Source organism: Aquarana catesbeiana, linkage group LG01 (assembly GCF_042186555.1).
Source record: "Aquarana catesbeiana isolate 2022-GZ linkage group LG01, ASM4218655v1, whole genome shotgun sequence".
NCBI lineage: Eukaryota > Metazoa > Chordata > Amphibia > Anura > Ranidae > Aquarana > Aquarana catesbeiana.
This window is the reverse complement of record NC_133324.1, coordinates 334865685-334893084: the sequence shown is the minus strand read 5'-3', so window position 1 is coordinate 334893084 and position 27400 is coordinate 334865685. Positions and strand designations below refer to the sequence as shown.

The 27400-nt window shown below is 43.4% G+C and overlaps 2 protein-coding genes and 1 long non-coding RNA gene across 4 annotated transcripts in view; 1 reads left to right on the top strand and 2 right to left on the bottom strand.

The window, feature by feature from the left end:
- LOC141145182 (Fc receptor-like protein 5) overlaps window positions 1–3620 on the top strand; it is a 162726-nt gene extending 159106 nt beyond the window's left edge. For both annotated transcript variants that reach the window (XM_073631656.1, XM_073631648.1), the window contains exon 17: window positions 81–3620. In XM_073631656.1, coding sequence (XP_073487757.1) covers window positions 81–293 — 213 coding nt within the window. In that variant the 3' untranslated portion in view covers window positions 294–3620. The remainder of the gene's footprint in view (window positions 1–80) is intronic.
- LOC141145194 (uncharacterized) overlaps window positions 1–27400 on the bottom strand; it is a 76609-nt gene that overhangs the window by 19779 nt on the left and 29430 nt on the right. The gene's annotated exons all lie outside the window — the stretch shown is intronic.
- On the bottom strand, window positions 8001–12227 carry LOC141145179 (ovarian cancer G-protein coupled receptor 1-like). Its single transcript, XM_073631634.1, has one exon. It carries the CDS (start codon window positions 12216–12218, stop codon window positions 11244–11246), a length of 975 nt encoding a protein of 324 aa, XP_073487735.1. The 5' UTR covers window positions 12219–12227; the 3' UTR covers window positions 8001–11243.

Below are 27400 nucleotides of genomic sequence, written 5' to 3'. Positions count from 1 at the left end.
TTTCAATCATTCCTCGCTAATGAATTTATGGTCAGCTTTGATGAATAATCCCACCAATACTTGTTCTTTTCCCATTACAGGAGGACAATCCAGAAGACATTGCTATGAACTTCTTTACATTTCAGACTGGACAGAGTAAAAATCAGCCTGATGATGACCTCTCAACATTTCAGAGTCAGCCAGAACAGAGTGAAGATCTGTCTACTTCTGCCCTTGCTACATTTCACTGTCCGCCGAGACCTAGTGAAGATCTAGCAACCGCCAACTGTGTCTGGAATTACTCTTACCTGTAGGAAAGTCTCATTGAACAAGGCTGATGTGTTTATAGTACAGAAAAAAGGTTTCTCACTTCCAAAAGCACAAACAGAGTTGAGCACAATTTTATTATACAGGGCTGGTGAGCTGTGTTCTTTGCACAGCCCAGGGACCCATTATCACACCTCACATTCACATTTCTGTTATTATTGCATTCCATTAATATATCTTTGAACACACTTTTGCTATTGTAGCAAAAAAAAAAAAAGTATAGTTTTATCCTATTATGTATTCATAACTATAGGAAATGAGACCACAAGATGCACTGTATGGTCAATACTGCACTATTTTCATATTCAAGAGCACATTAACTCCTATAATAGAGGAACTAATTAAATATACATATAGGATCACTGGTAAATCAGCAGCTGCGCATTTTTTGTAATGTCTGAATCATTTCCATGGGCATGCATTAGGCTTGTTTCGCACAGCCGGTTACATGCAGCCATCAGTTTTCAGCGGCAAGAATCAGCAAATACTTGAGGCTGGAATGACAAGGGTATGTAAATAGCAGCCGCCACTCAGCATATTAGTTTATCATATAATATAATATATTATTTTATAATATAGTACATCAGAAGTGCTGCGCTAATCTACTGCATGAAATGACAAAAAAAAAATCCCACAAATATAAATACCAAAAAGAGTCCAGTAATCATGTGAATTTCCAATTTTCAATCTCAGTATTGTAAATCAGCCTTTAAGTGACTCTCCACCACCTCCAAGACAGGATCAAAGGCTTACCAGAAATACAACTCCGGAAGATGTCATATATGATGAAACGCATGGGGCGGAGCTACATACCATGATATTATTATTATTATTATACAGGATTTATATAGCACCAACAGTTTATGTAGCGCTTTACAACTTGAGGGTAGACAGTACAAATACAATTAATTTTAATACAGTAGGAATCAGAGGGCCCTGCTCTTTAGAGCTTACCATCTAAGAGAGAAGGTCAAGAGATACAAGAGGTAATAACTGGGGGGTGTGCTGATGAAGAAAATAAATGTATAATTGTTAGGTGGGGGCCAGATTGGCTTCTCTGAAGAGATGAGTTTTCAGGGATCATCTGAAAGTGAACAAAGTAGGAGAAAGTCAGACAGATTGAGGTAGAGCATTCCAGAGGATGGGAGAGGTTCTGGAGAAGTCCTGAAGGCGAGCTTGGGATGAGGAGACAAGGAAGTTAGAGAGCAGGAAGTCTTGCGAGGAGTGAAGAGAACGATTAGGTTGGTATTTTGAGACTAGGTTAGTGATATAGCTGGGGGCCAGGTTGTGGATGGCTTTGTAAGTTATTGTTAGTATCTTGAATTTAATTTGTTGGTTGAGTGGCAGCCAATGGAGGGATTGGCAGAAAGGTATAGCAGACGCTGAGCGGTTTGTAAGGTGGATGAGCCTGGCAGCAGCGTTCATGATGAACTGAAGTGGGGATAGCCTATTTAGAGGTAAGCCAATGAGGAGGGAGTTGCAGTAGTCATCACAATTGCGAAAGTGTCCCCGGGAGTAAGATTTGGCCAGTGCTGTTACAGTTCCCACTTATGTAAGCACAATTATTAATTCAATAAACTCTTATACTGGGTTTTTACACTATGTGGAGCATTTTGTTTCATGGCATGCTTATAGGGGGATATGGAGAGGAGGGAAAACTGCTGAATGGTATTACATGCTGTTCCTTTTTCAAAATACGGTTCCTGGGTATTAAGGGGCTGGTGTCACATCATGCAATACATGACTTCTCTAATTTGAGAGTCATGAATTTCTGGTAAGTCTTTCATCTTATCATAGTGTAAAAACCCAGTATAAACATTTATTGAAATAAAAATTGCACTAAATAAGTAAACAATAACAGCGCTGTATAACAGTATCCAAAATGGCCAAATCTCACTCCCAGGGACACTTCAGGAATGCGAGATGACGCCACCGTGTGTAGCTCAGCCCTATGCATTTCATCAAATATGATGTCTTCCAGAGTTGTATTTCTGGTAAGCCTTTCATCCTGTCTTGAAGGTGGTGGTGATTTACTTGGAGGCTGATTCTCAATATTGCGATTGAAAACACCTGCATGCAATGTTTGAGGGGCTTGGAAATTCACATGATTAGTGGACTCTTTTTGGCATTTATGTTTTTGGGATTTTTTTTTTTTTTTGTCATTTCATGCAGTAGATTAGAGCACAATGTCTGATGTACTATATTTGTGTTACTATGTCTAATTTCACATAGCGTGCTAGCAGCTTATCTTCTTTCTTTTTTTCATTTGGTTATTGCACTAGTTCAACAAGCGTGGCTTCATTTGTTGTATGATACTGAGTTTAGCCACTGATCACATGTAGCCGCATGCAGAGCAGTTAACTGGGGTTATGGATGGGCGTCCAGTCTCAGATTTCTCTCACTAACTGTAGGTAGTCTTTTCACTCTTTTTTAGATAAACATGTAAAATAAATTAGTTTGTTTTGAAAATAATCTCATCAATATGTATTAAAATTTTAGCAAACAATTTCAGTGTACAGATTGTAGTTATATATGTGCAGTGTTGCAGCCATATATGATCGTTACCTGATTAGGCCCTTTTCCCTGCTTTACAGTTCTGCACAATGGTTGTGCTTAATAGTTCTGGGTCAAGTCTATAAATCAGCTGGTTTCATCTCGGGTTTATTCACTCTTTCTCCAGAGGAAAATCAGTCAAAAAATCTGATTGGTTGCTGTGGCAATGGCCCCACTCTGGTCCCATAATTGTGAACCCCAGAACTAATTCTGAAACATTATAGCTTTACACCCATATGCACATTTTTAAAGTATAAAATTGCTAGAAACAAGGACTGAGCTAATGATGTAAAAGACTCGCTGAAGAATACATCATTAGGCGGGGCCTACATTGTATCTTTGGTCTAATGTGATCACTGTATACCTTGGGCCTAAGAGGTTGATTTACTAAAAGCAAATAGACTGTACACTTTGCAAAGTGCAGTTGCTCCAGAGCTTAATAAATGAGGTAAGGCTTCACTTTGCAAAGACTATCCAATCATGTGCAAGGAAAATTAAAAAAAACAGCATTTTAGCTTGCACATGATTGGCTAATGGAAGTCAGCAGTGCTTCTGCTCATTTACTAAGCTCTGGAGCAATTGCTCTTGCAGAGTGCAACTGCATTTTGTAAAGTGCACAGTCTATTTGCCTTTAGTAAATCAACCCCTATGTGTTATTAAAGAGAGAGGAAGACTGGATTTAAAGGGGTTGTTAAGGCAGTGCACACAAGCACTGGCAGCCCCTCTGCTAGGGTTACATATAGTATATACTGTATGCCTTTTTGTAAAATTCTTCTTCTAAATTCCTTATTCCTTCTCCTCTATCAGCGGTCACATGACCGCTCGTCACTCTGTCCCTCCAATATATACACTAGGGAGGGAGGGGCTGAGCTCTCCCTCTGACGTCTGCTGGGCAGTCACATCACCTCCCTCTGTAGTGTATACATCGGAGGAATAGAGTGACTGTCGGTCACATGACTGTTGATCAGGGAGAAGGAATAAGGTATTTAGAAGAAGAATTTTACAAAAAGGCATACAGTATATACTACAGGTTATACTAGCAGTGGGGCTGACAGTGCATGTGTGCAGTAATGTGTGCACTGCTCGGAGCAGTGCTACAAGGCGAGGGGAGGGGGCGGCTAACACAGACTAGCTGACAGGCAGGGAGGGGAGGGGGGAGGAGGACACAGGAGACAGAGGAGGGCAGAGAGCAGGGCTGCGGATGACGGTCACACATAAACTGACCACGGTGTCAGAGCTCAGCAGCCATGATACTGTATACCGTGGTTAGTTTACAGGGGGGAGGGCAGAAACTGGTAGGATCAACCAGGCATTTCAGGCATTTTTTTAGGTTAACAAACGCTTTAAGTCCACACATAATTTGTTTATTATGATAAATCAACTGGATGTTGTTAATGAAAGACATCTGGCACGTGATAATAAAATACAGATGTGGCCAAATAATTTGTCCTGAATTGGTTTACTTTGACATTTTTCCTTCCAAATACATCCACCCAGGGATCAGAGAGAATGACTGAATTTAGCAAAAAGCAAATGAATGAGCACATATTCCCAAATGGCTGGATAATGGTATAGTTGCACATACAATGGAGGATACTGTCCTCTGGGACCAGGGCCGTCTTTAATATTGACTGGACCCTGAGCAAACATTTTCTTGGGCCCCCTCTTCCATGAAATGTTGCTCTCCACATGCTTTGAGACATACAATAAATAGCAGCTAGACTCAAAATCAGTTTACTGAATCAGATCAGGCAGCGATTGCAATTGGTTGCCAGAGGTTACAGTGTATCAATACCGCTCACTGATTGATTGCTAGAGGTTACTGGAAATATTACTGCTCAATGATTGGTTGCAAGAGGTTAGTGCACAGCATTACTGCTCACTGATTGGTTGCTAAAGGTTACAGAACTTCATCTCCTCACTGCCTGCAAACCATGGACAGGGGAGGTGAGGGGACCCATCAATAGACATAAAACTCTTAGGAATACTAGGACTCCTGGGGTTAGTGACAATGCTGGGGGGTTGATGGGATCAGTGGCAGTGGTGGAGGGATGGTATTAGTTAGGAGGTAGTACACTGTGACAAATTCTGAATCATGTAGAGCAAACCAGGAAATCTTTGGTAAGTATATAGTGGGGGATTCTACCAATGTAATGGGGAATTTATTATGACCACCAATGTGAGGGGGGATTTACACTGACCACCATGTAACGGGGGATTTTACGCCACCCACCATTGGAAAAGAGGGATTTCTACACTGACACCAATGTAATAAGAGCATTTACACCAACCACCAGTGTAAGGGGGAATTTACACTGACAACCATTGTCGAGGAGATTTGTACTGACCACCAATGTTAGGGGGGATTTACACCAACCAACAATGTTAGGGGGGATTTACACCAATCACCAATGTTGGGGGAGATTTACACTGATCACCAATGTAAAGGGGGATTTACACTTACCACCAAAGTAAAGGGAAATGTACACTGATCACCAATGTTGTGAAGAATTTACACTGACAACCGATGTAATGGGGGATTTTACATCAACAGCCAATAAAGAGGGAATTCTACACTGGCCACCAATGTAAGGGCAATTTACACTCACCACCAATTTAAAGTGAGCTTCTACATGGACCACCAATGTAAAGAAGGAATCTACAAATGCAAGTTTGGATTTTTTTAACGATTACCAATATAAAGAGGAGTTTCTACACTGGCCACCAATGTAATGGGGATTTACACTGACCACCAATGTAATAGGAGCATTTACAGTAACCACCAATGTAAAGAGGGATTCACACTCTTTCACAGAAAATCTATAAAAATGACTATAGTTGTAGGCAGGACTTTCAAGCATGCTCCTTTACCTCCCCAGTGGGCAGCATTCAGCAGAAGTGATGGTAGATATGACCTCAGGGGGACATGATATACATATGAATGCCACCTTTATTTACATATCAATGCTGCGGCCCATGATTATTTACATATTAACCACTTAACAACCGCCCATAGCCGAATGACGGCTACAGGGCGGTTGCTTAACCCTGGGTGGGCGTACTATGATGTCCTCCCAGAATTCCGCTCTCGCGCGCTCATGAGAACATCTGTGACCGCCAGGTACAGAGGATCCGGCGCATCACGGATCACGGGCTGATCGCGGACGTTTACCATGTGATCGCTCCATCAAATCACGGAGCAATTCACATGTAAACACTCTGGCGTCATGTCATGACGCCGGTTCCTCTCTCCCCTCTGTGTACTGATCTGTACAGAAGGGGAGGGATTGGATGACAGTAGCGCTGCATCTGTAGTGCCCACAGCGCTGCTCTGTGACACAGAGCCACAATCCATCCATCCATGCTCGGCCATCCCTCCATGCTCAGAAATACCCTGTGCAATACCCTGTGCAATACTCTGCAATACCCTGTGCAATACTCTGCAATACCCTGTGCAATACTCTGCAATATCCTGTGCAATACTTTGCAATATCCTGTGCAATACTCTGCAATACCCTGTGCAATACTCTGCAATACCCTGTGCAATACTCTTCAATACCCTGTGCAATATTAGGCAATACCCTGTGCAATACTCAGCAATACCCTGTGCAATACTCTGCAATACCCTGTGCAATACCCTGCAATGCTCTGCAATACCCTGCAATACTACTCTGCAATACCCCGCAATACCCTGCAATAGCCTGCAATACTCTGCATATATATATTTTTTATATATATATTATTAAATACTCTGCAATAGCCTGCAATACTCTGCAATACCCTGCAATGCTCTGCAATACCCCGCAATACTCTGCAATACCCTGCAATACCCCGCAATACTATGCAATACCATACAATACTCTGCAATACCCCGCAATACTATGCAATATCATGCAATACCCCGCAATACTATGCAATACACTGCAATACTCCGCAATACTCTGCAATATTATGCAATACCCAGCCATACCCTGCAATACTCCGCAATACCCTTCCATACCCAGCCATACTCAGCCATACCCATCCATGCTCAGCCATACTCGGCCATACTCGGCTGTACTCTGCCATACTCGGCTGTACTCGGCCTCTGTATGTGGCCGGGCTGTTGAAGTCTCACACATGTGGTATTGCCGTAATCAGGAGGAGTAGGACAATCTATTTTGCGGTGTCATTTTTGGTATGTACATGCTATGTGTTAGAAATATTGTATAAATTGACAACTCTGTGTTAAAAAAAAAAAATGCGTTTTAACCACTTCCCGCCCGCCGGCCGTCATACGACGTCCTTGACTTTGTGCGGGGATATTTGAATGATACCTGCAGCTACAGGCATCATTCAGATATCAGCTTTTTCAGCCGGCGATTCCCTACACCATAAGAATGATCATAGCGGCTGTTCCACTGCTTGATCTTACGGGAGGCGAGATGGGACCCTCCCCTCCCGCCACCTTCCGGTGCTTCTACCGACTCACCGCTACGATCAAAGCCAGGATCATTTTTTTTTTATTAATATTATTTCAGGCTTCCCAGCCTAGAGGTGAGATGTGGGGTCTTATTGACCCCATATCTCACTGTAAAGAGGACCTGTCATGCCATATTCCTATTACAAGGGATGTTTACATTCCTTGTAATAGGAATAAAAGTGATCAAAAAATTATTGCACTGCTTGGCTGAATCAAGTTGCCCATTAAACTAAGGTTAGTAAAAGGATGTATAGGCAGAATGGGAAGGCGGGTAGAGGCAGTTAAGACTAATTTGTTTAAAGACGCAGAATCCTTTAAAAAAGCTGGCACCTCCCTGCATTAAAGCGTTTGTTACCTCAAAACGTCATATTTCAGATATGTGCCTGCTGTACCATGTACTTGTATGAAAAAGTATCCTGTTCTCTTTGTATTGCTTCCTTTATGTGAAATCCCTGGTGTCTCTGTCAGTCCCTCGGCTTTCCTATTTAAAAAAACTGACCACACTAAGCAGAACACACTGTGGTCAGTTCTCTAGTTGTGATGGGAACTCAGCCAGCTTTCCTCCAATGATCAGACTTGACACGTCCCCACTGCACAGCTGTTCACTGGGAAGATGTAGCAAAAATGTAGGTAGTAGGACTTTAAATACCCCTCCAGTGAACACAAAAATACAGTAATGTTATAAAAAAAAAATACAAAATTTTATTTATACCAACAAAATATATAAAAAACACATTTTGTATAGCTGCTTGTGTATTGAATACTAACAATTATCATCTACTGCAAACCTGCATGACTGGTCGAGATAGAGAAAAAAAGATTGACGCATTTCGCAGAATTTCCTGCTTCTTCAGGACCTCTTATCTCATCCATCATCTTCTTACATCAGTTTATTTGAGGGAAGCATTTCCTAACTCCAAACACTAGATAGCACTATAGTATCATGGGGAATATTTTGGGGACCCCCAGGCCATCAGAACTAGTGTCCCATTTGAAGATTTCTCCTCTATTACTTTTTTGGGGACAACCCAAAATGAAGGATTTTCTTTATTTTACTTTCAATGATAATGGTAAACAGGGCAAATAGAGAGGGTGAATCTCTCTAACAAGGGGCACAGACAGCAATAAAAACTGACAGGGGTACTGACAGGGGTACTAATCCATCTTCATGCTATCCAAAACAAAAAAAAAGTTTTGCCTTTAGGTATACTTTAACCCTCCTGGCGGTAATCCTGAATGTGGCTCGGGGTTAAATTTCAGTACCATTAGTGGTAACCCTGAGCCACACTCGGGATTGCATTGCAGAATCCTGGTCCAGGAAACTTACCTTGTCCCCAGGAAAATATAAGGGGGAAATTTTGGGAATTGTATGATTCACATATACACGTGCCTCCATCCCTGGTTCAGGTACACAAGTAGAGGGAGATTGGGACTTTAGATGAGGCAATTGACTAGTGGAGGTTAGGTTGTAAAAGCATTTAATTTGCATAAATGGATGTACAAGTACATAACAATTGTACAAGAATAAGTAAAAAATAATTACATTTATATACACATGCACCCAGTGCATGAACATCAAGATAACATGATTGCATGCATATTGGCTTCGCGGCATAGAGTATAAAATGAATTGATAAGTAAATGTTCATATATATATATATATACACAGAGACATGTCATCTGAGTGGCACATTGCAATGTTATAAAGGTATGGAAATAGTGTAAGCATCATGAGTTGTAGATAGCAGGTCTGGATTGATTCCTATTGGCAGGCATATTACTGCATCCTAGATTTCCAACGCATTTCATGTATAGCACACTTCCTCAGAGGCAGATGCTCAAAAGTATCTACAAAATATAGGATATAATGAGTCTAATATGGCATGAGTACTTCCATGAAATGAAGTATATTGATGTAAGGTAAGTATGGAACCAGGGCCAGAAAGATTTGTCTCTCCCAGGAGCTGAGGTAGTCAAAGGTCGTGCACCAGCAGGGCGCACACACGCCCCACACGCACGTGGACCACCGCCAGCGTCACATTGTCACAGCATGTGTGGGGAGGGGCCACAGATCCGGGCGGTAATCACCTTGTCCCCAGGATCCTGCGATGTTCCCCCACCGGATCATCCGCCCGATGCTCTGTGTTCTGGGCTCCATTCCCTGCGACCGCCGCGAGAAAAAAAAAGTGCAAAATACATAACACATACAGTACACTGTAATCTTACAGATTACATTACTGTATCAAATCATTTCACCTCCCTTTTGTCCAGTGCCCTGCATGCACTTTCATATTATTTATTGAAGAAATGGATTCTGGACAAGCCTTTATTGTAATGAATAGTCAACGTTCATGTGACAACATAAGCAGGGCACACATCTGACGCGTTTCACAACATCATTGTTGCTTAGTCATAGCTGGTACATATTATTTATACCGTTCTGTCTGGAAACTTGAGATTGTCCATGGCAACCAAAAAGTCTCCCTTTACGTCAAAAAGTGGTTTTAGACCAGCTAGAAAACAGCGATAGTACATTAGAACACTTGCAGAATTGAGCAATAGTGAATCGTGAGGAAATTAATTTTATTATTATTATATTATTTTTTATAATTATTTATAGTTATTTATTATATTATAATTTATGATTTTGTGTTTCAAACTTTATCATACCCGGGATGTCTACTAGACTTGTTTGAACAGATTTAAGTGAGTTATTCCTAAGAATTACAGGCCTATAATATAAACTGCCAAATTTCCATGCAAAACAATGTATCGCTTTGAGACGTAAAAATCTGACATAATCATACCGCCAGGGTGGTTAACACATTACTGCTTGTTGTGGTGTGCTTTGTTAAAAAAATTGTGCATGTACCTTTTTTGGTGCATTTTAGCGCATTAGACAGTCCATTCAAATAAATTGCCTGCCTTAACGCAATGCACGTAAGATGTAAATTGGCCATTAAGAGGAAAAAAGCCTGAATAAAAAAAATGAATGCAGCCGGCACATCCAAGGATTAGCACGCTTTATTTTGCTTTAAGACATAGTTTAAACTCCTAATATGAAGTCATATATGTAAATAATTAAAATAACTGTCATAGCCAATTGCCTCTTGCAATTGTGTTTTTTTTATGCCTTTTCTGCCTCTATCTTTTATCCATAGACATTTGACTTATATCCCTCCTCACTACAGCAAATATAGCTTACTACTATATTGGAAATAATATCTGGCAGGTAATCCAATATCTAACAATGTGTGCAAATGTCTATAATGTGTGATTCTTTAAGGCGCGTTTCAGTAGGTGTGGTTGGATAATGATTGCTATTATTCATATTTTCACTCCCACCTTTGTTTTACATTAAAGTGGTTTTAAACCCTTACATATACCCACTGAGGTGACTAGCCTCAGGTTATGCATAGAGAGGAAACAAATCATCCTACATATTAATGTACCTGTTTATCTGCAGCCTTCTGTCCTCAGCAGCCTCCTAAAGCACACCGTTTACACAGTAGTTCTGAGCTCAAGAGGGCAGTGGGTGGTGATCTGATGTCACACACTTCACAGCATAGAGCAGGGAGTGTAATCAGAGAAAGAAATGGACACATGCCCCTCTACACAGTCCCATAGGGAAACATGCACAGCTGGTTAATTACATGCCATGTGCTGGAGGGAGGGGGGGGCTGTTTCCTAGGGTCCTATGTTGTTGAGTTAGACTGTCAGAAGTCTCTCATGCAGATAGCAGAGAAAGAAGATATCAGACAGAAACCACACTTAGTGCTATAGATTGAGGCAAGTAGAAACTAGAGATGGATGTGCATTGTTCATTTTTTGCTTCAGAGTTTTACATCCACTTTAACCAACTAACCTGATCCATGATTATGTTGATCAGAGCTCCCACTTTAAAAGAATTTGTAAATGTGTGCTACTTATTGAGATCTTTGTCTGCATTCACCTTTTTTTGTCTGTCTTTCATAAGCCCCCTAAGTTTTCTATTTACTGTACTAGAGCTGAAGACATAGAAAATAGGGGCGATTGCCACACCATAGCTATTAAGAGCAAATGTAAACTGATAAGGAAGAAAAACTTTTAGATTGACCTCACATATGGAATAGCCTAAAAGTAAAAGAATACTCTGATAAACCATAACTATATGCATTGGACAAAAAAGAGCCCCAAAACTAAATGCAGCTAGATAGAGAATCTTTCTGATTCTTTCTCGTTGTTCTTTGGGAACAGAGGGAGAGTTCTTCAAGGCACGGTAGATGAAGTGGCCAAGGAAGCAAAGCAAGCTCAATGGTAAAAAGTTAAATATAAATGAGAGCATTAAGTCAAGAACAGCCCATTCTGTTGCTAATCTGAAATCCGGAAAGCATTTCCCTGTATTGGTATCGGTCAACACTTGTTCAGTAACTGAAATGGCTATCACTATGGACCACAGGGTAAAGCTGACTGATCCACATACCCAAATGGAGGAAAGTGTTTTATATTTCAGAGGTTGCTTCACGGCCATATACCGCACAAGAAACATCCAAACAAGAAATACCGCAGCAGTTCTTTGTACAATCTTGGGGATAAGACCAAGAACATGGCAGACTAAGGAGCCAACTGTAAAGATGTTCAAAAGATAACTGACTCCAAATGGTAGAACCAGACATTCTAATATTGCAGCACCCAGAAGATTGACCGCATAGAAAGGCAGACCCAGTAACCTTCTGACCTCTGGCCATATTGCCCAAAGTACCATAACACTGAGTATTAGTCCCAACAATGTATTTCCAATGTAGATACAGGAGAGAAGAATTGCATATTCTGCTGAAGTAGAGCTGCACGAAGATATATTTCCATAAGAAGCACCTTGTGTGGAGATGTTCAGGTTATAAATTACACTCATGGCCATCCTAAATAAAAGCACCTGCAAAAAAAGATGACATCAAATTAAAGGGTGCATTAGATTAGACTATAACCTGCTAAATGCTGCAGTTTAGTACATATGATTTATTGCATTTAAAGTACAACTGAAGGCAAAGGGAAGGTTATAACCCCTAACAGTTTTTGTTGCCATCTGTGTCCCATTGGGAAAATTTCCTTTCGCTTCCTGTCCCATAGCCAAAAAGAAAGTGAGAGGAATGTGAGAGAATCCCTGGTTGTCACTAGAGTCACCAGAACTAGTATCCCCACTGAAAGATTTCCCCTCTGTTCCTAGTGACAACCCAAAATTTGAGATTTTCTATCACTTTCACTCTCAGTGGTAATGGTAAACAGGACAAATAGAGGGGTGAATCTCCCTACCAGGGGCACAGTCAGCAATAAAAACGGTCAGGTGTTCTAATCTTTGTGCACTCTAAAAATGCCAATTGTGTGGCTGTCTCAGGCTTAAATTGCAAGTCACTGGCTGAGCAAGTATGCTGCAAGCATACCTCATAGGGGTTGATTTACTAAGAGCCCTTTCATTAAGTTAAGTTATCAATTCTCCAGCGAGCTAGGGATGGGGGCAGATTGGCGGTGCTTCAGCCGCTGAGAATTTATTTCATAGCCTCCCAACTTCAGCATGAAGGGGCCTCGGAGTACTCACCACTTTGGGGGAATAGGCATTATAAACAACTATGTAAATTGGAGGGATATGAATGCTGGCGTTCCAAAGGCCTCAATATATAGCTCAGCTTTATTCACATAATGTTCTACGCTCCTTTCAGGATCTGCAGGAATCTTTTCAAGTGCCTCATCGTAACTTATTTAAATACTTACAATTACGACATGCGGTACAATCTCAGTTTAAAGGGGAAAAGATAGTGGTAAAACCAATGCCACTCTTAACATTAATAGCAGTGGCGACCGTGAAAAAAGGCATTTCATCTCTATATGGCCAACTCATGAGGCCTAATGGTGTTAGCCCGGGTAGAAGAGGGTGGGAGATAGACCTAGGGGCCATTTCAGATAATACCTGGCAAACAATTTTGGAAAGGGTACCTTTAGTCTCATTGTCATCGGCACAATGTTTGACGCAACTATTCAAAATATACAGGGTATATAGAACATGGTAAAATTATTTAAGTGGGGTTGGCGCGATTCCCCAGATTGTCCACGATGCCAAAAATCCCCCGCTGATTTAATACATATGATGTGGAAATGTCCTAAATTGGCTAGATACTGGCGAGAGGTGGTGAATGCAATTAATGAAACTTTTAACACACATATCGATTTGGATCCTAAGACGTGTTTACTGGGCTATCTCGGTTTTTACCCATTGAGATCTTGATATCAGTTAGTAGATTATTGTCTATAGCACAAAAGCTAATTGCCCTAAAGTGGATATCTCCAAGTGTACCGTCATTTGAGAAATGGCGCCTTCAAGTAAATGATACCTAATAACTTAAATAAACTGTGGAAACCATGAATACCGGCCCCACGGTTGGCCCCATCTTCATTGGCTCTTGTTGTTCCTTTGTAGGGTGGTCAATTGCAGCAGAGTCAGATTAAGAGCATCATGGGCCTGGTGTTAAGGATTTTGGTGGGCCTTTTTATGTAAATAAAATTAAAAACGCAAACATTTTTTGCTAAAACAAATGAAATATTTTAAACAAACTGCTCACTCACACTGTATGTGAGCCCTTAATTTTTTGTAAGTGCTGTATATCTTTGCATTTTTTTAAATAATTTTTTAGTTTTTTATTATTTGTTCCAATTTTTTTTTTTTTTTTTTATTTCTCACAATGCTTTTGAGAAGGGGAAGGGGGGTTAGTTGACAGTTTCAGTAGAGCAGTGGACTGTGTCAGTGTTTTTTTTATTCTTATTATTATTTTTGACAATTTAATTTTTTATTATTTTTTTCACATCGTTTTGGGGGTGGAGTGGACGATGGTGTCAATAGAGCAGTTTTTATTTTTGTTTTTTTACATTTTTATTATTATTTACAATTTAATTGTTTTCATTTTTTTCACAATTGTTTTTTGGGGGGAAGTGCAGTGGCGGAAGTATAGGGGTCGCTGAGGTTGCCATGGCGACTGGGCCCAATGCTGCAGGGGGCCCTTGAGGGCCCCCCTGTTTATTTTGATAGGAGGAGCGGCTGAGATCGATCTCCTCGATTGTAAGCCGAATTGTAATCGGCACTGTGCGGGGAGCTTGTCACACTGATCTAAAGTGAAAGCACAGTGTGTGCTCTTTGTCTCCCCCTACAGTGCAGTACCCGGCAGGAAGAGGTAAGGTAAAGCACTGCCATTTTTGAAAAGGCTATCTGTATGTGTGTGTATGTGTGTGTTCTTATATGTGTGTTTATATGTATGTTCATGTATGTGTGTGCATGTGTTTATGTGTGTATTTATATATGTATATGTGTTTGTGTGTGTATATACAGTATATGTGTGTGTATATTATGTGTGTGTGTTTAGATGCAGTGGTGGCCCATGCATTAAGGGCGCATGGGGGCCGCCCCCTCTCTCCAGCCACCCCTCTATCACCAATAGATAGATTCATGCATTGCATAAATCTATCTATGGCCGCCACTGCCACCCCCTATTCAAGCGCCCAGCCCCTTTTTGGGCGCAGGGAACCTGAATTCCAGCGGCGGGGGGTGTTTTTGAAGCACCGGAATAGAGCCATAGGCTCTAATAGGCATCAAAAAAGGTGACCTCACAGGCCACTCAGCTGTGTTAGAAAAGCGAATGACTATTCGCTTTCCTAACACTAAACTGCCTCTCCGCCAATCAGGTGCTCGGATCTGTTACCCGTCACCTGATTGGCTGAAACGACAGCCGTCGCTATTGGTTGCCTATCAGGAGGAGAGGACGGGAGATGAGGACAGCAGGAGACGCATGGAGGACCCCACTCGTCGCAGTCACCCGCTGCCCCACCAAGACAGGGTAAGTGCCGGTGAGCGGTCGGGAGTCACACTAGGGCATTCAAGGGCACACTGACAGCATTTAATGGGCACATGGACAGCATTTGATGGGCACACTGGCTGCGTTTAATGAGCACACTGGCAGCATTTGATGGGCACACTGGCTGCGTTTGATGGGCACACTGGCTGCGTTTGATGGGCACAGTGGCAGCGTTTGATGGGCACAGTGGCAGCGTTTGGCACAGTGGCAGCGTTTGGCACAGTGGCTGCCTTTGAAGGAACACTGGCAGCAGTTAATGGGCACAGTGGCAGCGTTTGATGGCATTTGATGGGCACACTGGCAGCATTTAATGGGCACAGTGGCAGCGTTTGATGGGCACACTGGCAGCGTTTGATGGGCACAGTGGCTGCGTTTGATGGGCATAGTGGCAACGTTTGGCACAGTGGCTGCAATTGATGGCACAGTGGCTGCGTTTGATGGCACACTGGCAGCATTTAAGTGGCACAGTGGCAGCATTTGATGGCACAGTGGCAGCGTTTGATGGGCACAGTGGCAGCAATTGATGGCACAGTGGCTGCGTTTGATGGCACACTGGCAGCATTTAAGTGGCACAGTGGCAGCGTTTGGCACAGTGGCTGCAATTGATGGCACAGTGGCTGCATTTGATGGCACACTGGCAGCATTTAAGTGGCACAGTGGCAGCATTTAAGTGGCACAGTGGCAGCATTTGATGGCACAGTGGCAGCGTTTGATGGGCACAGTGGTAGCAATTGATGGCACAGTGGCTGCAATTGATGGCACAGTGGCAGCGTTTGATGGGCACAGTGGCAGCGTTTGATGGGCACAGTGGCTGCATTTGATGATTTTTTTTCAAAAAATGTTTGTGCCCCCCAAAAAATTTTGAGCACCAGCCGCCACTGTTTAGATGTATGTATTCACATTTTATGTATGCACGTTTAATCCTGACACCCTATATGTGTACAATCAGGACTGATTTTTTTTCTTGCTCGTTCAAAGTACCAGCAACAAAATGCTGTTCCTCTGAAAAGCGATCCATGCTCAGATCACTTTTCAGAGGCATTTGACAGCCGGTAAAGAGGCAATATGTTGCCTCCTGACCACCTGTTTTAACCCCTTAAAGTGATTGTAAAGGTTTTTTTTTTTAAATAACAAACATGTCATACCTTCATTGTGCAGTTCGTTTTGCACAGAGTGGCCCGGAACACCGACTTCTGGGGTCCCTCAGCGGCTCTCGCGGCTCCTCCTCTTATCAGACTTCCCCCTAGGAAAAGCGCTGTCCAGGGGTCAGGGGGGCCCTTCATGATTTCTTGCATCGGGGCCCTGAAGGTTTTGATTACGCCACTGGGGCAGTGGATTGTTTCAGTCGTTTGTTATTTTTATTGTATTTTTTGTTTTTGTTTTTTGCATTATTTTATTTAAGTTTATTACAATATTTTTTACCAGCCCTGTTGGAGGGCTTTGGCAAGATTTTAGGGGTGTAAACAGACCCCTGAAGTATCACTTTTGAGACAGAGAAAGGGACTGAGGACACATTCTCCAGTCCCCTCTTCTGTAGGCTCAGCTGCACTGCAGATAGATGAACAGGAGACAGAGGTTCCTGTCAATTCATAAATTGAACCATAGTAAACACAGTCAGTGATCGGTATGGTTCACTGACTGTTCATTCAGACAAGGAAGGGGACAGTAAATTACATATTTACCTGCCCCTTCCCCGCTCTCCATCCTGAGACACCCCCTGGTGAGGGGGGCTGGGGGAGCGCACTGGGAGGGCTCAGAGAGCAGGGGGATCTGATAGACAGTCGGGGGTGATTGGTGTGGCATGGGGGGGGACATTTACAAGCACCAATCTCCCTCTATGGCTCTCCATGAAGCAGCTGAAAGCTGCAGGAGGAAGAGGAGAAGTGGCTTTCAGATGCTTCATCGAGACCTATAGAGGGAAATCAGTGCTTGTAAATACTCCCCTGCCACACCGATCGAGCAATTACAATACTGTCAGATTCCCCCTGCTGCAGGAGGTACCAGGAGCCTCTCATGGATCGCCATACTGGCCCCGGGCCCTAGGTCATTCCGCACCTGCTGGCCCTAGAGTACGGTAGGGGCCTGGAGCTGCAGCTTCAATAGCCCCTACGTTAATCTGCCCCTGAATTGTAGCGTGTGATAGTAAGTACGGTATTAGAAGGAAAATGGGGATAAGGGCCATCCCAGTGGGCAGAAAAGAAAGTAATGAAATAAGAAAGTAATGAAATAAGCCACCAACAGTGGTAACTTCTCATAGATATAGACATACAGATCATTACATTAGGCAAGGATTGGATTAGTCGCGTGATTTTTTACTTTTTTATTTATGGGTGGGGTTTTTTTTTGTGTGGTGGTTAGTTTTTGTATGTTTGTGTATATGTTGTTATTATTTGTAGGTATTTATATGCTTGTTATGTTGTATAGATGATATATGCAGGGAAAAAGAAAGAAAAATTTCACAACTTGCTTTGGACTGACCTTATGTGAGGTTTTAGAAATAAGGAATTTATGTATTAGTTTAATAATGAGATAAGTACTATATTTTCCAATAAGAATGTATTCTGGTCTGTAATGATGAAAATCTATAATAAAGAAATATAATTTAAAAAAAAAAGAGCCCTTTCACACTGGGGCCCCCGTGTGTTCGCGGTAAAGCACCACTCGTTTTAGCGGTGCTTTTTGGCCGCTAGCGGGGGCGCTTTTAACCCCAAAGAATGGGGTTAAAAACTCCTGTGTTGTGGCGCTTCCAAATCGCTTTTCAGGTGGTTCGGAAGCACTGCCCATTCATTTCAATTGGCAAGGGAGTTTCGCTCCCGAACCGCCCCAAAAATGCTGCTTGCAGGACTTTCTAAAAAAAAAAAAAAAAAACAAACAAAAAAACCCAGCATTTTTGCTTGCACATGATTGGATGATGGAAGTCAGCAGAGCTTCCCCTCATTTACTAAGCTCTGGAACAACTGCTCTTGCAGAATGCAACTGCACTTTGCAAAGTGCAGTCTATTGGCCTTTTGTAAATCCACCCCATGCGGTCAGAGCTTCCGATCTCTATGCTTATGTTGAATCAGTGACTCAGAAATAATAGAAGACTGAGGATAAGAATGACAGGCAACCAGCATTTTTAATAGGAGACCTCAGTAATAGCAACCTATATATTTCTATTGGTATAGGTTCCTGTTTGGTGTGGCATTACTGTAAACAAGATATGCATACAACAACCTTAAAGAGGAAGTAAACTTCCTCTGCTGATATTTACCTATAGGAAAGCCTATAATAAAGCTTACCTATAGGTAGTAAAAAAAAAGCACAGAAATGGGACTTTAAAAAGGTGCAAAAATGATTTGGAGATAATATCAAATAAAGTATAAAAAATTCTTTTATTTTGATAAACAAAATAAGAATTCATGCATTTAAAAAAGGAGGGGAAGGGGAAAAGGAGATACAGTATTGACTAGTACAATAGTATGTAATTGCAACAATACAGCAATGATGGATTTCCCAACATGTTTCGCCCATGAGACGGGCTTCCTCAGGGGATGCTGGTCATGTGCAGCGTACAATGCCTTCAATCAAGAAATAAATAGTTTAAGTGTATTATAATAATTCATGAATACAGATTTTAGTCACAAAAATACCATTAATAATCCATATGCAGCTGCGTTTCTCATGTCAGGATGTCACCGCTTACCTATATCTCCTAAACAGAGAGGAGAAACCAATAACTGCCGGGATAACTGTTTGTTGCTGCTAAGAGGGACCCATGCGCTAAAGTGGTCGCAGATGGTAAAAAAAGACCAGCTAAAAAATGAAATAATAATAATGACCAAATGTGTTTAGAGGAACGATGAAAAATCCTTACAGACCTCAGGGGGACAAGGTGCTTAAATAAAATTTACTTACAACCATGGGTTCAGCAGCTGGCTGAATGCCAGGGGCCACACACCTTCATATCGTAGGATAGAGAGTATCTGGTGAGCATAATAGAGCTATTCAAAATATAGCCTGCTGTGAAATGTCAGCGAGCAAAGATAAAAATCTTTAATAACCTAAAGGCAAAAGATCGTAATCAGCAGTATAGAGACAAAAAATGCTATTTGCAAATATCTGCAATTACCTGAATAGGAAAGAAAACATGCATGTGTCCCCTGGTTCCCACAGCGTCTCCATGCTGCTGGGAGCAGCTTTAAATACCATCCATCCAGTGTGAAACAGCGGATGCGGACGTAATGACTGTGCAGTGCATGTGCGGGCCTTGTCGCAGAAGCCAATACCAATACCAATAGCCAATGCTGTCCTAATACAAGTCCTAAGGTCCAGATGGATGGGTGAGAGTAGCGTTCCCTCTGGTGGTAGAGGGAGAGGAATTCCTCCAGTCAAAGTGAAAGGAGAAAATTCAAGCAGACAAGGAGTCACGCATAGGGAGCGCAGTAGATCGGGTGTCCAACTGAAGTTGGGGACACCCTGGGCATCCATACAGTCACCCAGATGCGCTAGTTAGCTCAAGCAAACAATACAGCAAGGAGGCAGGATGGTCAGCTAGATAAAAAGGCTTAAAGGTACGGTGGATGGCCATAGACACGGAAACGCAGCTGCATTTACAAGACATGTATTTTATGTGTTTTTTATATATATCTGAAAAACAAAGTTTAACAATGGTGTATAATAAAATCAAAAAGAAAATGTGATAACAAACAAGGACAGTATATATAAAGAATATATCGAAAAAATATATCGAAAAAATAAATACGATCTGATAATTGTAACAATCGATGACCCATTCACAATTTAACAGATTATATGCATGGAAAAGCTACTTTTCATGTTTAAATGTCTACACATAAAAATTGAAAGGGTCTAAAGAGTCTATGGGGAAGAAAATCATAGGGAGGGGGGATTAATAATCCGAATGATGAAGACTGAGCAGAGGAAGGGAAGAAGGGAAGGAGGGGGGGGGCGGAAGAAAGGAGGAATGGGAGGAAAAAGGGAAAAAGGAAAAAGAAGAAGAAGAAAAGAGGGAGGAAAGGAAAGGGGGGGGGGGTCAAGGGAGGGAACAAAAATAAATTTAAAAAATAAAAAAAAATAAATGAAAAATTAAAAAAGAAAGAACAAGTGACAATATAGCTGAGATGAGAATATTAAAGAAACGGTTCATAACTAAGCATTTCATTTAACCCCAGGTAAACCGTAGCTTTCAACTAGGGATGAGCCGAACACCCCCGGTTCGGTTCACACCAGAACCTGCGAACGGACCGAAAATTTGCACGAACGTTAGAACCCCATTGACGTCTATGAGACTCGAACGTTCGAAATCAAAAGTGCTCATTTTAAAGGCTAATTTGCATGGTATTGTCCTAAAAAGGGTTTGGGGGCCCAGGTCCTGCCCCAGGGCACATGTATCAATGCAAAAAAAGTTTTAAAAACGCCCGTTTTTTCGGGAGCAGTGATTTTAATGATGCTTAAAGTAAAAAAAAAAGTGAAATATTCCTTTAAATATCGTACCTGGGGGGTGTCTATAATATGCCTGTAAAGTGGCGCGTGTTTCCCGTGCTTAGAACAGTCTCTGCACAAAATTTCATTTTTAAAGGAAAAAAAGTCATTTAAAACTGCTTGCGGCTTTAATGTAATGTCGGGTCCTGGCAATATGGATAAAAATCAGTGAGACAAACGGCATGGGTACCCCCCCCAGTCCATTACCAGGCCCTTTGGGTCATGTATGGATATTAAGGGGAACCCCGCACCCAAATTAAAAAAGGAAAGGTGTGGGGCCCCCAGGCCCTATATACTCTGAACAGCAAACAAGACAGGGACTGTAGGTTTGTTGTTAAGTAGAATCTGTTTGTAATTTTGAACTGGTACATTTTTAACGTGTTTAGCTCCAGCCAAAAAATCTATTTTAAGCTTTTTGGAAAACATAGGGAAGGGTTATCACCCCTGTGACATTTGTTTTGCTGTCTGTGCTTCTCTTCAGAAGAATTCACCTCACTTTTTGTCCCAATGACAAATGTTTTTTGAAAATATGGGTTTTTTTGTGAAACAAGGATTGGTGATAATGCATCAGTGGAAAGGAGAAAAGTTTTTCCCATATTAACTCTTACAGGAGAGAATTTCCCTTCCTAGGGGTAGATTTCATCTCACTTCCTGTTGTCTCCTTCCATTTGCAAGTAGGAGTCGTTTGTAAGTTGGATGTTTGAAAGTAGGGGCCTTCCCTATATACTCAGCAGAAATTTGGGCCTTAGGTGTTGTTGTGGCCACAACACTGTAAGCCCTCACAGTTGTGAAATATTAGATCAAGAATTGTAATTACATGCCCCTGTTGAACAGTGGCAGAAAAATTGGGCCTTTGGTGGTGGTGCTGGTGCCACAACACTGGAACCCCTCACAGATACTCTTGGTGGGCGCAGAAACGGGCCCTGCTGTGAAATATTAGATCAAGAATTCTAATTACATGTCCCTGTTGAACAGGGGCTGAAAAATTGAGCCTTAGGCACTGGTGCTGGTGCCACAACACTGGAACCCCTCACAGATACTCTAGTTGGAGCACAGGAACTAGCCCTGCTGCAAAGAATTGCATCAAAAATTGTTATTACAGGCCCCTGTTAAACAGGGGCTGAAAAATTGGGTCTTAGACACTGGTGCTGGTGCCACAACACTGCAACCCCTCACAGATACTCTAGTTGGAGCGCAGGAACTAGCCCTGCTGCAAAGAATTGCATCAAAAATTGTAATTACACGCCCCTGTTAAACAGGAGCTTAAAAATTGGGCCTTAGACACTGGTGCTGGTGCCACAACACTGCAACCCCTCACAGATACTCTAGTTGGAGCGCAGGAACTAGCCCTGCTGCAAAGAATTGCATCAAAAATTGTAATTACACGCCCCTGTTAAACAGGGGCTGAAAAATTGAGCCTTAGGCACTGGTGCCACAACACTGCAACCCCTCACAGATACTCTAGTTGGAGTGCAGGAACTAGCCCTGCTGCAAAGAATTGCATGAAAAATTGTAATTACATGCCCCTGTTAAACAGGGGCTGAAAAATTGGGCCTTAGGCACTGGTGGCGGGACTGGCGGCGCCCAGAACCAAAAATGTTCTTACAAGCTATCATCATGATCATTGAGGAGGAAGAGGATAATTACTCAGTATAACAGGATAGTCACTCAGCATAGGCAGTCTTTGAAGGGATCTGACATTTCAAAAAAATGTATTCGGTTACATCAGCATCAGGTGCTTGGTAGCTGGTGGTGATCCAAGACTGATTCATTTTTATGAAGGTCAGTCGATCGACCGAGTCGGTGAACAGACGCACCCTGTGATCGGTTACAAAGCCTCCAGCAGCACTGAACGTGCGTTCCGAAAGAACGCTGGATGCAGGACAGGCCAGTAGCTCAATTGCATACTGTGCAAGCTCTGGCCAGTGATCCATCCTCAAGACCCAGTAACCCAGAGGATTTTCGGTGGGAAAGGTGTCCAAGTCATATCTTGCCCCTAGGTATTCCTGCACCATGTAAAACAGACGCTGGCGATGGTTGCTGGTACTGATCATACCTCGGGGCTGCGGACTAAAAAATTGTCTGAACGCATCGGTCAGACGGCCACCTTCTCCACTGCTCCTTCTTTGACTGACCGAAGCCTCAGCAACACGTTATCCAGAAACAGGAGTTTGTAACCTCCCAGTCTCTGGGAACGCGTTGCGCAGACCTTTCTGCAAGGCCTCCCAAAAATGTTTCATCCTCTGCTCCCTCTGCGACGGCAAGATAAGGTCCGCAATCTTACCCTTGTAAAGTGGATCAAGGAGGGTTGCCAGCCAGTATTGGTCCTTCTCCTTGATACCACGAATACAAGGATCCTTCTGTAGGATCAGGGAGGCCATGCAGCGTAGGTTTGCTGAGGCATTCGGTCTGGAGTCCTCTGGGTCACTAAGGACGACATGATCCGCAGCCACCTCCTCCCAGCCACGTACAAGTCCATGGGTTTCTTGGGACTGTAAATGATCCCTTAAGACTGCTGCTGATGCTGAGTGCTAATGCTCTACCTCCATACTGACACAATCTTCCTCCTCCTTTTCCTGTGTGATCGGCGGGCACGCAGGAACACTGTCTGGATAAAGGGAGCCTTGAGAGCTAAGGAAGTCCTCCTCTTCCTGCCTCTGTTCTGCCTCAAGTGCCCTGTCCATTATTCCACGCAGCGTGTGCTCCAACAGGTGGAAAGGGGGACAGTGTCACTGATGCATGCACTGTCACTGCTCACCATCCTCGTGGCCTCCTTAAATGGTGACAGGACAGTGCATGCATCCGTGATCATGGCCCACTGGCGTGGGGAAAAAAAACAAGCTCCCCTGACCCTGTCCTGGTGCCATAGTCGCACAGGTACTCATTGATGGCTCTCTGCTGCGTGTGCAGGTTAAATTCCTTTTGGAGGTCTGCCAGGCCAGAACTGGCATTATATGACCGGCGGAAATGCACACAGATTTTCCTGGCCTGCCTCAGGACATTCTATAAGCCCGGGTACCTGCCCAAGAACCGCTGCACCACCAAGTTAAGGAAGTGAGCCAAACAGGGCACATGGGTCATTTGTCCCTGTCAGAGGGCGGAGAGGAGGTTGGTGCCATTGTCGCAAACCACCATTCCTGCCTTAAGTTGGCGTGGCGTCAACCACCTCTGAACCTGCCCCTGCAGAGCTGACAGAGCTTCTGCCCCAGTGTGGCTCCTGTCCCCCAAGCACACCAGCTCAAGCACCGCAGGGCATCTTTTGGCCTGCATACTTGCGTAGCCCCTTGAACGCCTATGGAGCACCGCTGGTTCCGAGGACAAAGCACAGGAAGAGGCCATGGAGGAAGAAGAAGAGGAGGGGGTGGAGGAGAGAGGTGTGTCAGAGTCATTAGTAGTGGCATTTTGGAGGTGTGGTGGCAGAACAACCTCCAACACTACTGCACCTTGTCCTGCATCCTTCCCAGCTGCCAGCAGAGTCACCCAATGCACCGTGAAACTTAGGTAACATCCCTGTCCATGCCTGCTGGACCATGAGTCAGCGGTAATATGCACCTTACCACTGACCGCCCTGTCCAGCGAGGCATGGACATTGCATTCCACATGCCGGTAGAGAGCCGGAATTGCCTTCCTTGAGAAAAAGTGGTGTTTGGGTACCTGCCACTGAGGAACCGCACATTCCACAAACTCAGGGGGCAGAGTCTACCAACTGAAAAGGTAGCAGTTGAAGTGCTAGCAATTTTGCCAAGCTAGCATTCAACCACTGGGCATGTGGATGGCTGGGAGCGAACTTCTTTCGGCGGTGCAGCAGCTGGGGCAGGGAAATTTGCCTGGTACAATCTGATGTCGGTGTACCGAAAGCAGGTTGCCCACAAGTACTTGGCTGTGACACACCTAATTCTACACTTTCATTCCTCTCAGTGCAGGTCTCAGAGAGGACTGAAGGTATAGTGGGGTTGGAGATCTCAGCTGATGAGGAGCAAGGAGAGGTCCTCATTGTTCTTTGGTGTGGGTCTTTTAGATACGCTTGCCAACGAACTGCATGGCAGGTCAACATATGTCTGGTCAAGCATGTGGTGCCCAAGCGGGAGATGTTTTGGCCACGTGAGATACGCTTGAGACATATGTTGCAAATAGCAGCGGTGCGATCTGATGCACTCGTCTCAAAAAAGGCCCACAGCAAAGAACTTTTGGAATAACGTGCAGAGATAGCAGTGCCCTGCACATGTGGAGCTTTGCGGTGTGATGCAGTCTTAGGCTGGCCCCTGGAGGGCATCCTGCCTCGTTGGTGATGTGCCTCCTCCTCCTCCTCCTCTTTCCTATCAGGCACCCACGTTGAGTCAGTGACCTCATCATCCCCTCCCTCCTCATCACTGGAGCAAACCTGGCAGTATGCTGCAGCAGGGGGAACATGACTGCCAGATTGCTGTCCTTCTTGGGCACCCCCTCTGTCTGTGCTCACGTTACTGCCTTCATCTAGCTCAGTATCATCATCAGAGCCTTCTAAACGCTGGGCATCCTCCTGGAGCATGTACCCAACACTGTGGTCAAACAGTTCGAGGGACTCCTCAGGAGGACATGGTGGGGCTAGGGAAGGAGTCACTGATGCCCTTGAGCCAAGGAAAGAGGCCGCGTTGGCAGCTGCTTTGCCAGACAAAGTACCCTGAGCATGGGTGAGAGCGGATGAGGAGGATGAGGACGGCTTGGTCATTCACTCGACCAAGTCTTCCGCATGTTGCGGCTCAACGCGGCCAGCTGACGAAAAAAAGGCCAAGCATGTCCCACGGCCATGTGCTGATGAGGATGCACTGTCTCCACGACCAGCAGTGTTGCCTCTAGACACAGAGCCTGCTTGCCCTCTTTTAATGGCTTGTGACTGTCTGCCTCTCCTTGTTGGCCTTCCAAACATACTAATGGCCTGCAGGGAGATATAGCTGTACTAAGCTGGGATATATATATATATATATATATATATATATATATATATATATTTATATATTGATACTGCAGCTAGCAAAATCAACTGCCTGCCTGTAGTATGAGAACACCACCAATCTTCTACAGGTAGCTTTAGATGAACACTGTGCAGAGGTCGCACTACACTAACTTGTAGCTTTAGCTGAACACTGTGCAGAGGACGCACTACACCAACGTTAAAATAATGTAGCTGCCTGCGGTAGTGATAGGATCAGGAAAACACCACCAACCTTCTACAGGTAGCTTTAGCTGAACACTGTGCAGAGGTCGCACTAGACTAACGTGTAAATAATGTAGCTGCCTGCGGTAGTGATAGAATCAGGAAAACACCACCAACCTTCTACAGACAGCTTTAGCTGAACACTGTGCAGAGGACGCACTACACTAACGTTAAAATAATGTAGCTGCCTGCGGTAGTGATAGGATCAGGAAAACACCACCAACCTTCTACAGGTAGCTTTAGCTGAACACTGTGAAGAGGACGCACTACACTAAAGTTAAAATAATGTAGCTGCCTGCGGTAGTGATAGGATCAGGAAAACACCACCAACCTTCTACAGGTAGCTTTAGCTGAACACTGTGCAGAGGTCGCACTACACTAACGTGTAAATAATGTAGTTGCCTGCGGTAGTGATAGGTTCAGGAAAACACCACCAACCTTCTACAGGTAGCTTTAACTGAACACTGTGCAGAGGTCGCACTACACTAACGTGTAAATAATGTAGCTGTCTGCGGTAGTGATAGGATCAGGAAAACACCACCAACCTTCTACAGGTAGCTTTAGCTGAACACTGTGCAGAGGTCGCACTACACTAACGTGTAAATAATGTAGTTGCCTGCAGTAGTGATAGGTTCAGGAAAACACCACCAACCTTCTACAGGTAGCTTTAACTGAACACTGTGCAGAGGTTGCACTACACTAACGTGTAAATAATGTAGCTGCCTGCGGTAGTGATAGGATCAGGAAAACACCACCAACCTTCTACAGGTAGCTTTAGCTGAACACTGTGCAGAGGTCACACTACACTAACGTGTAAGTAATGTAGCTGCCTGCGGTAGTGATAGGATCAGGAAAACACCACCAACCTTCTACAGGTAGCTTTAGATGAACACTGTGCAGAGGTCGCACTACACTAACTTGTAGCTTTAGCTGAACACTGTTCAGAGGACGCACTACACTAACTTGTAGCTTTAGCTGAGCACTGTGAGGAGGACGCACTACACTAACTTGTAGCTTTAGCTGAACACTGTGCACTACACTAACTTGTAGCTTTAGCTGAACACTGTGAGGAGGACACACTACACTAACTTGTAGCTTTAGCTGAACACTGTGAGGAGGACACACTACACTAACTTGTAGCTTTAGCTGAACACTGTGAGGAGGAGGCACTACACTAACTTGTAGCTTTAGCTGAACACTGTGTACTACACTAACTTGTAGCTTTAGCTGAACACTGTTCAGAGGACACACTACACTAACTTGTAGCTTTAGCTGAACACTGTGAGGAGGACACACTACACTAACTTGTAGCTTTAGCTGAACACTGTGAGGAGGACGCACTAAACTAACTTGTAGCTTTAGCTGAACACTGTGCAGAGGTCGCACTACACTAACGTGTAAATAATGTAGCTGCCTGCGGTAGTGATAGGATCAGGAAAACACCACCAACCTTCTACAGGTAGCTTTAGCTGAACACTGTGCAGAGGTCGCACTACACTAACTTGTAGCTTTAGCTGAACACTGTGA